This window comes from Aegilops tauschii, chromosome 1 (assembly GCF_002575655.3).
Source record: "Aegilops tauschii subsp. strangulata cultivar AL8/78 chromosome 1, Aet v6.0, whole genome shotgun sequence".
NCBI classification, from domain to species: Eukaryota; Viridiplantae; Streptophyta; class Magnoliopsida; order Poales; family Poaceae; genus Aegilops; species Aegilops tauschii.
In genome coordinates this window covers 218,703,575-218,716,237 of record NC_053035.3, presented here as the reverse complement: position 1 = coordinate 218,716,237, position 12,663 = coordinate 218,703,575, and the positions used below count along the sequence as shown (strand labels likewise).

Sequence of the window (12,663 nt, the reverse complement as noted above, 5' to 3'; positions counted from 1 at the left end):
ATCTCAATTGTAATTCTGTAGATCGGTATACAAGAAAATACACACTTACCATTAATCTGGATAACTGAGTTAGCGTGATAGTACGTTTTCAAACTCTCTGAAAGTAGATGGCTGCCAAGCTTTTGTTTGCTGGAGAAGTGCCATGATACAGATGTATATATCTAGCATTGTCACCTCCATAAACAGTAAAACTTCAAAAGAAACAATTGTAACGGTAAGTTATCTTCAATCATAATGATAGTCTCATTCATTGCTAGGTTTGTAACCTTCTTGAAAGTTATGATACAACTAATCTGGAGAAAATAATTGGCATAGGAGGAGACAATGTATACCCATAAAATTCATGTTAATAGGTTTACATTGAATTACTGGTTGAGACAAACCAACAAATTAGTATGGATGTTTCAATCTGATTTTCAAGAATTATCAGATACAAATCTGTGACTCCATTATCAAACTGAGTTAACATCTTTATCCCCATGGATGAAAGAGCAATATAACAAGGTACAAGACATAGTAGTTGTAGGAAAGAGAAAGGATCGAGGGGAGAGTGCCGTGTGTGTGACATCCACCTCGTGTGGATCTGGCCGTTTGTCAGCGAGCCTCACTGGTGAGCAGCAGGAGATCGACGTGACACGCCTCACCTCGAACTGACTCTTGCTCGACTGCACCTTGAATCTCACCAGTGTGTGGCGTGGCCACTGTGCGTCACATAGCAGTTTGTAAAATTGGGAATAGGGCGATATGAGGAAAACAGAGAAACCATACACATCATAGCAATGCTGAACTTCAACAGCCATGCACAGCGCAGCAGATTCTAAGCTTATTCTTTCTGTATTCTGAAAGAAAACAAAAAAACAGACCTTAGAAACGTCCAAGTAGCACCAAAAGAATAAAACAGGGGAGGTTAGAAAATACTCAAGCATCAGGATGGATGAGTAATTATCAAACAGAAACAAAAGGGAAAAAGAAAAGCAAGAAGCTCCCTTCTCCCATTCCTTTTTGTTCCCTTTCACTTATATACATCACAGCAACACACATGCACTTTAACTATAGAAAAACATAATTCCCAATTGAGGAACAAAGTTATATTAGAGCACCACATTTTATAAGCATTATACATCTATACTGACCTTACTTGGGTATGACCTAAGTAGGCTTGACATTCACCATGATTCATACACACAATGTACTACATCTGAGATAGAATGGTACCTTCAAATTAAACAATTATATACATAAATCAGAAATAAAATGTCTATTACTTTGCCTCTTCTCTGCAATGGTACATACAGTTGAAGAAACATGAAAATGCAAATAAATCAATTCTCCATATTTTTGGTGATCCATTAATCATAAGCAGACATTTATAGTTCAACTCCTGATATTCTGTACTGTTTGGAGGTATAAATAAGGAATAGAAAAATTAAGAAACGGTGACTTAATTAGTCTTTGACTAATATTTGAAGGTATAAATAAGTAGGCAAATTGGTATCCAATTGCCGGCTTGAGTTTCACACTTCAAGACCACTTCTTTCCATGGATTATAGGCATTAGATACTGGTTGATTTCAAAGTTTCAATTTACATGAATTGGAAGGGAAAAAGATAGAGCAGAAAAGGAATTTATCAGGCAGTGGAGGAGCTCACCCATAGTTTAGACCCGTCGATCTAGCCGTGTGGCGCTGGATGTAGACAGAGAGCATGCCTGCTCTTCTTCCTTCTCCCACCACACCACATCATAGGAGGGGTTGGAGCAGGCTGTGTTTGGGAGACGAAGGAGGCCGGTGGGAGTCAGCAGCGCCAGCGCCATGGCCGGTCCACGCCGAGTCGCCTCCCTCTCTGGCATCCGCTGCTCCCTGCCTTCCTGCTCTTCTTCCTTCTCCCACCACACCACATCAGAGGGAGGGGTTGGAGCAGGCTGTGGCTGGGAGACGAAGGAGGCCGGTGGGAGTCAGCAGCGCCAGCGCCATGGCCGGTCCACGACGAGCCGCCTCCCTCTCTGGCGTCCGCTGCTCCCTGCCTTCTCTGGCCGGCATCAGTCACTACTCTCCAACTGCTCCAGCCGATCGGGTCCTTGACTGAAGACGAGGAAGATCGGTTAGGTCGGGGCACCGCCATGAAAGGAGGTCCTGGGAGGAGGAAGGAGGCGCTGCCGAGAAGGGGAGGAGGTGGTGTCAAGGCAGTGAGGTGCGGCCATGGAAGGAGGTCGTGGGAGGAGGGAGGAGGCGCCGCTGGGTGTGGGAGGAGTGAGGAGGAGGCGATCTCTTTTTACCTCTCGATCTAGGGTTTTTTTCACCGGGAGCGTCGTTTGCTACGGACTCAGTCGATCGAGCGCTTCACTGCCGCGTGGATCAGTAATTACATGGGCCCAGTGGCAGTCACCTGGCAAAAGGGTTGTAGATGTAATAAAATCAAGCAGTAAATAGTAAAATCGAACGATGAAAAACGAGCGAGCTAGCCCATCGGACGGCCAGCGAGCGATGCGCACGGGAAGGCCTCCAGAACGGCGGGTTGCCCAGCGTGATTTATATGTTCGATCAGTCGATCGAGCGCTTCACTGCCGCGTGGATCAGTAATTACATGGGCCCAGTGGCAATCACCTGGCAAAAGAGTTGTAGATGTAACAAAATCGAGCAGTGAATAGTAAAATCGAACGGTGAAAAACGAGCGAGCTAGCCCATCGGACGGCCAGCGAGCGATGCGCACGGGAAGGCCTCCAGAACGGCGGGTTGCCCAGCGTGATTTATATGTTCGATTGCGAACAAGATGCTGAAATTTTAGGCATTGTTTGGTGCCCAAGTGTGTAAAATCGACGAGCTCCATTGAGCATGCAACAAAAAACAAATAACTCCATCGAGCAATCACGAAGTGTCATGGCCGGCCGGCCTACCTAGCCATGAGATCTCCGCCGCTGCTGACAAATGAACATACTTTAGCCGTAGCTATTGTTTACTAAGAGCAACTCCAACGAGCCGACCCAAGCTAAAGGTATTTTTGTCTGCTTTTTGTCCGTTTGGGTCGGTCGTCCGCCCGCTGTCCGCCCTCTTTTAGTTTTGGTTTTGGGTCGGCAGTGCGCCCAACGGGCCGACCGTGCACGCTTTAGATCATGCCAGCGGCCATGCCGTCGCCCTGGTTTTGGCGCTCCAGCGCGCGGGAAAGGTTCGCGCGCGCGGGGGAAAGCGGCCTAGCGCGCTGGTTTTGGCGCTCCAGCGCGCGCGCCGCGGCCGGCGCTCGTTATAAGAAGGCGCTCCCTCCGCACTCTGCCCGGCTCGTTGTCCGCCGCCCACTCGTCTCGCCTCTGCGCCACCATGTCGATCCGTCGGCTGGGCGCTTCGGATTTTCGCGGAGTCCACGAGCGCCGCTCCGGCGCCTTCTCCTCCGAGTTCTGGTTTCGCGAGAAACGTCTCATCCTCAGCACCTTCGACATCGTAGAGGAGGCGGCCCGCGCGCACGACACGGCGGCGTGACGCCTCCTGAGGCCTCGTCGGGATATGAATTTTCCCGACGTGTCGAGCCAGCGGGCGCAGGATCTGGCGCCTCTCCTGTGGCTTTTCACCGACGAGGATTGTCGTGTCCACCGGAGGCGGCAGCGTCGCCTCGCCATCGCCGAGATGGACGTGGAAGCCATGGTGGTGTGGCGCGAACGCTTCCCGCAGGACATCGTCGACGAGCGCCAGTTCTACAAGCAAAGGAGGTTGGAGAGGGACACGAGGAGGACGGAGCGAGCCACCTATTGGGAGGACAAGCGTTCGCGGAAGCAGGCTGCTCAATTAAAACTGAAGCTACGAGAAACGTCAGGTTGGGACTTTGAAGACGAGCAGCATGCTGACGCCTACATTCAGACGTCGGAGAAGGACATTACCGAGTCAGAGTCAGAAAGCGACGAGTAGTGGTCTTTTCTTTTATCTGTGTATGCTAGAACTATCTATGTATCCATTTTATCGCAAAAAATGGCTGGCGGCGTCGGCGACAAAGCAGGCGGGCGAGGGTGTGCTGTTTGATGTGGAGCGGCCAATCCAATGTGCCACCGACCAGCCGGCCCGGTGAGGAAAGAGGCGAGCGCGCGCGCGTCCGTCTCGTGTCCGCGCCGACGCAAATCCGGCTAAAAAATGGACCGGGAATGGGTCGGCAGGCGGACGAAAGCGGACGCACGTCCGTTTGGGTCGGCGCGTTGGGCCAACTTTTTTGTCCGCGCCGACCCAAAGGGACGACCGAGGACGAAATGGGTCGCCCCGAAGGCGGCGGACGAGGGATTTGGACAAAGCAGAGCCCCCGCTCCCTAGGGTTTCCCCGCCGCCGCCGGCGGCTCCCGTGCGCGGAGCCGCCGCCGCGGCGGCCGGAGCCGCCAGCCCCCCTCCCCCCGTTCCCCTTCTCCTCCCCCCATCCCTCCTCCGCGCCCCCGTACCCCCGCGCCGCCTCCCCGAGCGAGGCGGCCGGGGGCCCTTCCTCCGCGCGCCTCCAGCCCCTCCCCGCGCCCATCCCTCCTCCCGCCGCCGTCAGCCTGCGCCGCCGGTCCTCGGCCGCGTGATGCTGGCGGCGGTGGGCTTGCCCTTCCCCGCGCGCGGTCCTCCCCTGCTCGGGCGGTGATGGCCGGCGGCGGTGCGCCTCGGCCGGTGGCGGTCCGGTGTCCTGGTGTGGAGGCCGGCGGTGCTCGCCGTAGTGGTGCCGCCTCTTGGCGGCGGGGTGGTCCGGTGGTGCTGGCCGGCCGGGGGCGCGTCCCCGGCCCAGATCTGGGCCCGTAGGGTCCCTTCTGGGTCCTTGCGGGTCGGCTCCGGCGCGACCGCGACGCTCTTTGTATGGGGAGGCAGGGGAGCGGCTTGGACTGGGACAGCGACGCTGATGGCGTACCAGCTGCTGCGCGAAGGCGGGAGCTGTCCGGGCCTTTGAGGGCTCGGCCGGGCCTGTGGGGCCACGGGCCCGGTAGGCTCCTGCCATGGCATCCGGTCGGCTACCGTCGTGGACGGTGGAGGTGGGGCCCTCCCATATGCCGACGGTGCTGTTGGCCTGGTCCCGGCTCCTCTTCTCCGTTGTGCACACCATCTTCGCAATGCCGTGGTGAGACAACGTGGGAAGCTTCGTGTCCGTGTTGGCGCAGGGTGGTGGTCGGTCTGGTGGCGAGTTCCGGAGTGCCTGAGGTAGAGGCTGGGATCGGGAGAAATCTCTGTTGGCTTGGCCGACACCGACGCGGTGGCGCCCGAGGGTGCCGCCGGACCTTCCTGGAGGGCGTCGGGGCTACCCTTCCTCTCTCCTCGCCGTGTACACCGGAGGAAACCCTTGGCAGCAGCGTCGTCATCGTCGCGTCCCTTCTTGGAGGTGTTGTTGGGTACCGGCACTTCGGAGTCTCGGAGCTTGGTGGGCGATCTCCGGTGGACGCAACGGTCACGAGGCTTCGTCGTTTTTGTCGATCCGCCGTTATCGGCATTTGTTTCTTTTCTTTTTTCTCATCCTTTCTTTTGGGCGTGTTTGTGCTGCTTCCGCCCTAGCCCCTATCGTCGGTTGTATCGGTTGGTTGCTTTATAATACAAAGCGGGGAAACCCTTTTTCTTAATGGGTCGCCCCATTGGAGTTGGTCTAACAGTCCAGTTCTGCATCTCGGCATGGATTTCTTCTCCCGCGTTGGATTTTCACAACGCAAACTCTCAATCTTGAGCCTCAAACCTGGACTCCATTCATACGCGGGCGCGAACGTCGCTTCCATTTTCCCTTCCCCTCCTGCACTGCATTTGGGGCGCGCTAGCTCTATGGACAATGACAGAGCACGCCGTCATGGCAAGCATTCGGAGCTAGGTTGTCCAAGCGGGGCGCGCGACGGAGAGGCCGACCTCATCAGCGCCGTCCCGACGGACCTGCTTCTCCAGGTCCTCGTCCGCCTCCGTTGCGCCCGCGCCGCCCCACGCACCAGCATCCTCTCCCGCCGGTGGCGTGGCCTCTGGACCCGCCTCCCCGAGCTCACCTTCCGCGACGTCGCGCCTGGCCCGCTCCTAGCGGCTCTCTCCTCGCTCGGACCTGCCGGCGCACCCCTGTCTCTCCTCGACATCCACGTCCCTGAACCACAGCACAAGGTGCTGTCGATCGCGGCCCTCCATGGGCCCGTGGCCGACCAAGAAGACAGAGTTACCGACTACAGCCCCTGCATCCCACCAACCAGGTCACCATGCTGCTCCGCGCCGCCGGGAGGCTCTCGCCGGCGGCGTTCCGCTTCAGTCACCAGCACGAGCTAGAGAACCCGTACGTCGACGTGGACCTGTCTAGCTGCTTCCGCCGCGCCACCTCCATCGAGCTGGAAGTACAGTTCATATGCTTTCCCGAACCGCCGTCTGAGTTCCCGGCGCTCGAGAGTCTTTCGCTGTCGGGTTGCCTTGTCCGTCTCGCCGTCGTAGTACCCCTCTGCCCGCGCCTGCGCGTGCTCAGGGTGCCTCGAGCTTTCTACCAAGGCGACGTCATCACCGTCCGCTCGGCGTCGCCGCAGGAGCTCGTCGTGGAGAACGAGGTCGCTGGCGCATCAACGAGACGTGTCGACGTCGAGGCCCCCGCGCTCAAGCAATTGACCGTGTTCTTACGCAACAGTGGCGATCTCAGCGTCTCTGTCTTGGCACCAGCTGTGGAGAAAGTCTCGTGGCGGTGCATGTATTCCGGCGTGAGGGCTGGGCTTGGACTTTGGGGCCTCATGGCAGCAAGATTAATGAGGGAGAAGAGCAGTGGACGACAGGGGGTTCTCCCTCCCATCCATGTTATGTTCCTTCACATGGTTGCCATGGTATGTCTCCTGGATCTCCTACTCAATACTTACTGGGTTAATTTGATTACAGCATTACACTTATGATCATAAACGGTAATGTCCTTTCAAAAATTGCTTTAGGGCGATCCACGTACCTTTCCAGATGGGGAGCTCCGATTTACGACAGAGATAAGAAAACATATGATTACCCACTTCTCTGGTTTGGACGTGCATCTCATGACACCAGGACATGTGTTTGGAGCATTTCTGTTGCGACTCCTTGGGATGCATCCATTTTGTACTGCTGCACGAAGTCTTAAGGTCGTCCTACAGAGATTTGAGGTAATTTATCGATGTTCTTATAATTGAAAACAATTGTAGATCAACTATAAGGCTCTAGCTAGGCACATTCTTTAGCTATAACACATTGGTGTTTGTCACATTTGTTTCAGAGGAAAGATGGATGTCCGCCCCATTCACTACTAGATGGCGCACTACTGGTGCGCCACTAGCATCACGCCACTAGTAATTTTTACTAATGGCGCACCGCTGGTGCGTCATTAGTATCTGGTACTCTAATGGCGCACCGGGCAGTGCGCCATTAATATAGGCCACAGTGCGCTATTAGTATGCCTCCCAGGGGGCCATATATACCCATGTGCTTTGCCATACTAATGGCGCACTGCAGTGTGATGCGCCATTAGTATCCTTCGGCATACTAATGGCGCACTGCTGGGTGATGCGCCATTAGTACCCTCTGGCATACTAATGGCGCACTGCTCTGGGATGCGCCATGCCATTAGTATCCTTTGGCATACTAATGGCGCACGTTGGCGTGATGCGTCATTAGTATGAGATCAGATTGAGCTCCAGCTGCAGCTGAGGTATCCATGAGCCATCATGCCAGCCAGCCAGCCAGGAAATAAACTTTACTTTCCAAAGAAAGAAAAATACAATGCATATATAGATAGATGAGCATGTTCAGTTTACAAGAATGAATATAAACAAGCAAAGAATGCATGCATGCATATCAAGAGTTGGCATCTACTGCTACTGCTTGCCTCTGCTGCTATTGAATATTTATAATTAACTGAAATTGTTCCTTTAATTACAAGTAAATGCAACTTTTCCATTAATTAAAACTAAACTGTTCCTTCATGATATTCTCTCTTCATCTACCCCTGGCTACTTTCTCTCTTCTCTTCCTCAGTTAATTAAATGAATTTTACTGATGTTGTTGTTAACTGAATTTTACTGATGTTGTTGTTGACTTGCTGTTAATGAACAGTGGCTAAAGATATATAAACTCCATTGCAAATGTGCCATGTCAATACAACAACTCTTAGAAGTGAAGAACAGGTTCTCCAAAATGAGTAGAAAGGGAGCATGCTGACATCTATACAAGCCAATAATGATTTACTACTCAATGGAACAGGGTAAGATAAACACCAGTCAATAAATTTACTACATCAAAAGGAGTAAAACTCAACAATGCAGCACTATCTCTGAACCTAACCTTTGTTTAGTATGGGTATGACAAATCAATGAGTTGGTCATCACAATGTCAAATGCCATTGGAAGACAGGAAATCAGGTCATCACATAACAACAATTGGATGGCCTCGTGAACAACCAAGACATCCTTGAATGGCTGCCAAGTTACTACTAGCAGGCTCAAAAGTCAAGTAAACTGAAGATTGACCTTCTGAAGGTCTAAGTATGGCTATGCTGTCAGGTTACTACTAGCAGCAACATGGAAGTAGACTTGATGATAACTATTGCACAAATATGTAAGAAAGGAGCAAGTGCAACTACTTATTGGAACAAGCCTGACAGTGGGAAAGCTATAAACTTATAATGACCGCGTTCAGATAAAAGATTGCAACCAAGCAAATCTGGAAAATGTATTATCGACTATAAAATATGGGTTGCAAACCAAACAACTAAGCATACTTTGTCAGATGATAACTATTGCAAACCAAACAAGTAAGCAGAGCACATGTATATACAATTTTTCTCCAACCGCGATCGAATCTGTTACGCAGAAACACAAATAGAGAGATACATGTAACTAACGAGGACAGACAGACAAGGTAACAAGAACTCCACAGCTCAATTAAGCCTATGCTTCTTCTTTCACTCTAGTGTACCATTGTGGCAAAGCCATATATGTATGTACAGAGGAACTTTGTTTTGGATGACTGTTTTTCAATGGTTTTTGAATGAAAACATTATGACAGCTTGCAAACACAGGACCATGTCATTATCATGGCAGTCCACTATATATTTTTATGACAAAATACATCATTATCAGGGCACATTATGGCCATTTTCTTACATGATGCCAAGCTAATGACTGACATCTGTTCTTGGCAAATGATGAGTCTCTGGTGCCCCTTGCAAATTGTTGATGCCACATTGTACTTGTACCCCATATGTTTAACCCCAAACACAAAAACATCACCACAAGGACTGAGATAAAAACTAATACTATCATGTACTTGAAGAAACCCTGTTCTTTTCTCTTTCCGTTTTGAACCTGACACACACTGCATCATCACATATTTTCCTAGAAATTCAGTACAGCATGTTGGGGGTGAGGGGCATCACCTCGAATCACCTAGAGGACGCCGGCGGGGAGAGAAACCTAGGAGGAAGGAGGGGAGGAGAGAGGAGGAATCACCTAGAGGACGCCGGCGTCGAGGAGGCTGCGGGCGACGATCCGGAGGAAGGGGCCCATGATGTCGTTGGCGTCCTTGGCCGCCTTCTTGACCTTCCGAGTAGAAGAAGGCACGGGTGGTGAGAGGAGGAGGAGGAGAAGCTAGGGGGATGGGGAAGGGAGGGAGGGGACGTACGTGCTGGGGCGGGGCGGCGAAGGAGCGGCGGGCGCGGGGGCGGCGGCGCGAGGGAGCTGCAGTGGTGGGGGGCGGCGGGGGTGGAGTCCGGCGGGGGTCGGGGCGGCGGCGTCGAGGCAGCGCAAGACCACAGCGGCGGACGACGTGCAAGCGCGGCGGACGGAGGGGGCGGAGCAAGGGGGCGGCGGCGTACGGTTGGGGTCGAGTGGGGGATCTGGCGAGGGAGGGAGGGAGGCCACAGTGCGAGGGGAACAAGTACGTCGATTCTAATGGCGCACCTCCCCCTGGTGCGCCATAAGTACGTCGATTCTAATGGCGCACCTCCCCCTTGTGCGCCATTAGAATTTTGTTTTACTTACTAGCCCGACTGGTCAGGTTATATTCCACCTAACCCTATCTCCATTAGAACACGCCCACTAGCCCGACTGGTCAGCACGCAGCACACACACTAGGAGGTCCTGGGTTCAATTCCCTGGCTCCCCAATTTTTGTTTTTATGCATTTAAAATGCTGTTTGATATTTATTTGTGTTTAAATATGTTCAAACTTGTTTAAATCATAACAGTAATATTTTTTATAAAAACAGTAATGATTTTTTAAAAAATAGGTTCGATTCCCAGGCTCCCCAATTTTTGTTTTTATGCATTTAAAATGCTGTTTGATATTTATTTGTGTTTAAATATGTTCAAACTTGTTTAAATCATAACAGTAATATTTTTTTTAAAAACAGTAATGATTTTTTAAAAAATATCATCAAATTTGTTATTTGAAAATATAATCAAATTTGCTTTTTTTGCAAATTTAGTTGCATTCATTTGTGACGGTGGAGCGGGCCGGGGAGGGTGCGGGGGGTCGTCGGCGACGGCCGGTGGAGCGGGGGAGGGTGCGGTGGGTCGTCGGCGACGGTGGGGTGGGGGAGGGTGTGAGCCGGGGGTCGGCGGCGGCGGCCGGTGGAGCGGGGGAGGGTGCGGTGGGTCGTCGGCGGCGGTGGAGTGGGGGAGGGTGCGGGGGGTCGGCGGCGGCCGGTGGAGCGGGGCAGATGGTGCCCATGAAATACAATCGAGAAATGAAGGCTACAATTTAAATACAATCGATCTTAGCTAGCTATCTGTTCACAATCTTCTTGCCCTTATTTTTCGTAAATGGAGTTCTTCTCTTGAACGGACGTCCTTTAGGTAGGGTGGTCCTGCTTCTTCTTGTGGTGTATGCTAATACTTCATCGTCGTCGTCATGTTCCATCTTCGGGTCGCCGTACTTGTCGAAGTCTTGCTCATTGGCGACTCCATCCATTCCGATGATCTTCCTTTTGCCTCTCCTCACGACAACACGACTGGGCTTTGATGGGTCGGTAATGAAGAAGCATTGGTCCACTTGGGAAGCCAGTACCCATGGCTCATTTTTCGCGGTGACGTTCGCGCCTGCGGTCTTGGATTTGGCTTCGGGTATAACCATGGTGGTGAAATACCGGTCTTCTTTTATGACGCTCTTGGCCCATCTGACACAGAACATCGGGACCTTCTCTCCAGCGTAGCTCAGCTCCCAGATCTCCTCGATCCTTCCGTAGTATCTATCCTTGTCGTTACCGGTGTAGGATTCCATCGTTACCCCGGAGTTCTGATAACCATCGCTCTTCATGTCCTTGTCCTCGGTGTAGAATGTGTAGCCGTTGATATCGTACGCCTCATACGTCATCAGGTTGTGCTCGGCGCCCTGTGACAAGGCGAATATGAGTTGTTCTTCCGCGGAAGAATCCTCATGTAAAGGGTACGACAGAAGCTTCTGCTTGAACCAACGCGTGAAACATGAGTTGTGCTCTTTGATTATATCTCCGTCTGTCCTCTGTTGGCCTCGGTCATTGTACATCTTCTCAATAAACGTTTTGTGCTCTACCACCCAAGGATCGACCACGTCTATGTGTTGTAGCGCGACTAGGTTTGCTCTTTCAAAGTCGGCGAGTCGACCATCGAAGTCGACATGCATTTCGCGGCGACCCTCACGGTGACCCCATCCACCGAGCCTGCCGAGGTGCCTGTTGACGGGCAGACCAACGGGGTTCTCGATGCCTAGATAATTCGTGCAGTAGGAGATGCACTCTTCGGTCAGAAAGCCCCTGGCTATGCTTCCCTCTGGACGTGACATGTTGCGAACGTATCCTTTGATGACACCATTCATCCTTTCGAACGGCATCATGCTGTGCAGGAACGTCGGCCCGAGTTGGATGATATCCTCCACGATATGGACCAGCAGATGCACCATAACGTCGAAGAATGCGGGAGGGAAGTACATCTCAAGCTCGCATAGTATCACCACGATCTCTTCCTGTAGCCTTCTGAGTTGCCTCACGCCAACCGACTTTCGAGAGATGACGTCGAAAAAGTTGCATAGGCCAAATAGCATTTCACGGACGTGCGCGTCCATGATCCCACGGATTGCAACTGGAAGTATCTGCGTCATTAGCACGTGACAGTCGTGAGACTTCATCCCGCTGAACTTCTGCTTCACTGAGTCTAGGTATCTGCTTATCTTCCCCGCGTAACCGTAAGGAAGTTTTACTCCTACGAGGCAGGTGAAAAACTGATCGATCTCCTCCTGACTTGGAGTGAAGCACACGGGAGGGAAGTCATTTCCGGTCTTCTTGGCCTTTTTGCCTTTGCGACGACTTTCCATGTCCTGCTTCGCCTCATCATCATCATCATCATTAGCGTGAAGCTCCTCCCTGATGCCCATTGATTTCAAGTCTGCCCTTGCTTTTGGCCCATCTTTGGTCCTCTCTGCCATGTTGAGCAGGGTACCAAGCAGACTCTCGCACACGTTCTTCGTGATATGCATGACATCAAGGCTGTGAGGCACACGGTGGATCTTCCAGTACGGCAAGTCCCAGAAAACAGACCTCGTTTTCCATACCTTCAGCAGTGGCTCTGGCGCCTTTTGCTTCTTTCCCGGCAGTGGGCAATCTTTCCAATTTTTCAACAGCTCGTCTATTTCCTCGCCGCTCCTCGTACGCGGGCGTCTTCGGGGTTCGGTTTCACCATCGAACAGATCCTTGCGTTTCCTCCATGGGTCATCGTCGCGAAGCCACCTTCGATGTCC

The 12,663-nt window shown here is 52.2% G+C and overlaps 1 protein-coding gene and 1 long non-coding RNA gene across 2 annotated transcripts; one reads left to right on the top strand and one right to left on the bottom strand.

The window, feature by feature from the left end:
* Positions 1–340: 340 nt before the first annotated feature.
* On the bottom strand, positions 341–2,277 carry LOC109755367 (uncharacterized). Its single transcript, XR_002230967.4, has 3 exons — positions 1,650–2,277; positions 1,134–1,215; positions 341–839 (listed from the first exon to the last, which is right to left on the bottom strand). It is a non-coding gene; the product is annotated as an uncharacterized lncRNA (long non-coding RNA).
* A 3,466-nt stretch (positions 2,278–5,743) lies between these two features.
* Positions 5,744–7,232, top strand: LOC141028046 (uncharacterized). Its single transcript, XM_073505870.1, has 4 exons — positions 5,744–6,064; positions 6,151–6,759; positions 6,862–7,062; positions 7,173–7,232. Exons 1-4 carry the CDS (start codon positions 5,744–5,746, stop codon positions 7,230–7,232), a joined length of 1,191 nt encoding a protein of 396 aa, XP_073361971.1.
* Positions 7,233–12,663: the final 5,431 nt, after the last annotated feature.

Coding starts and splice junctions, on each gene's coding strand:
- LOC141028046 (XM_073505870.1), top strand. CDS start 5,744: ATGGACAATGACAGAGCACGCCGTCATGGCAAGCATTCGGAGCTAGGT. Junction 6,065..6,150: donor TCCCTGAACCACAGCACAAG/GTGCTGTCGATC, acceptor CCCACCAACCAG/GTCACCATGCTGCTCCGCGC. Junction 6,760..6,861: donor TCCTTCACATGGTTGCCATG/GTATGTCTCCTG, acceptor AAATTGCTTTAG/GGCGATCCACGTACCTTTCC.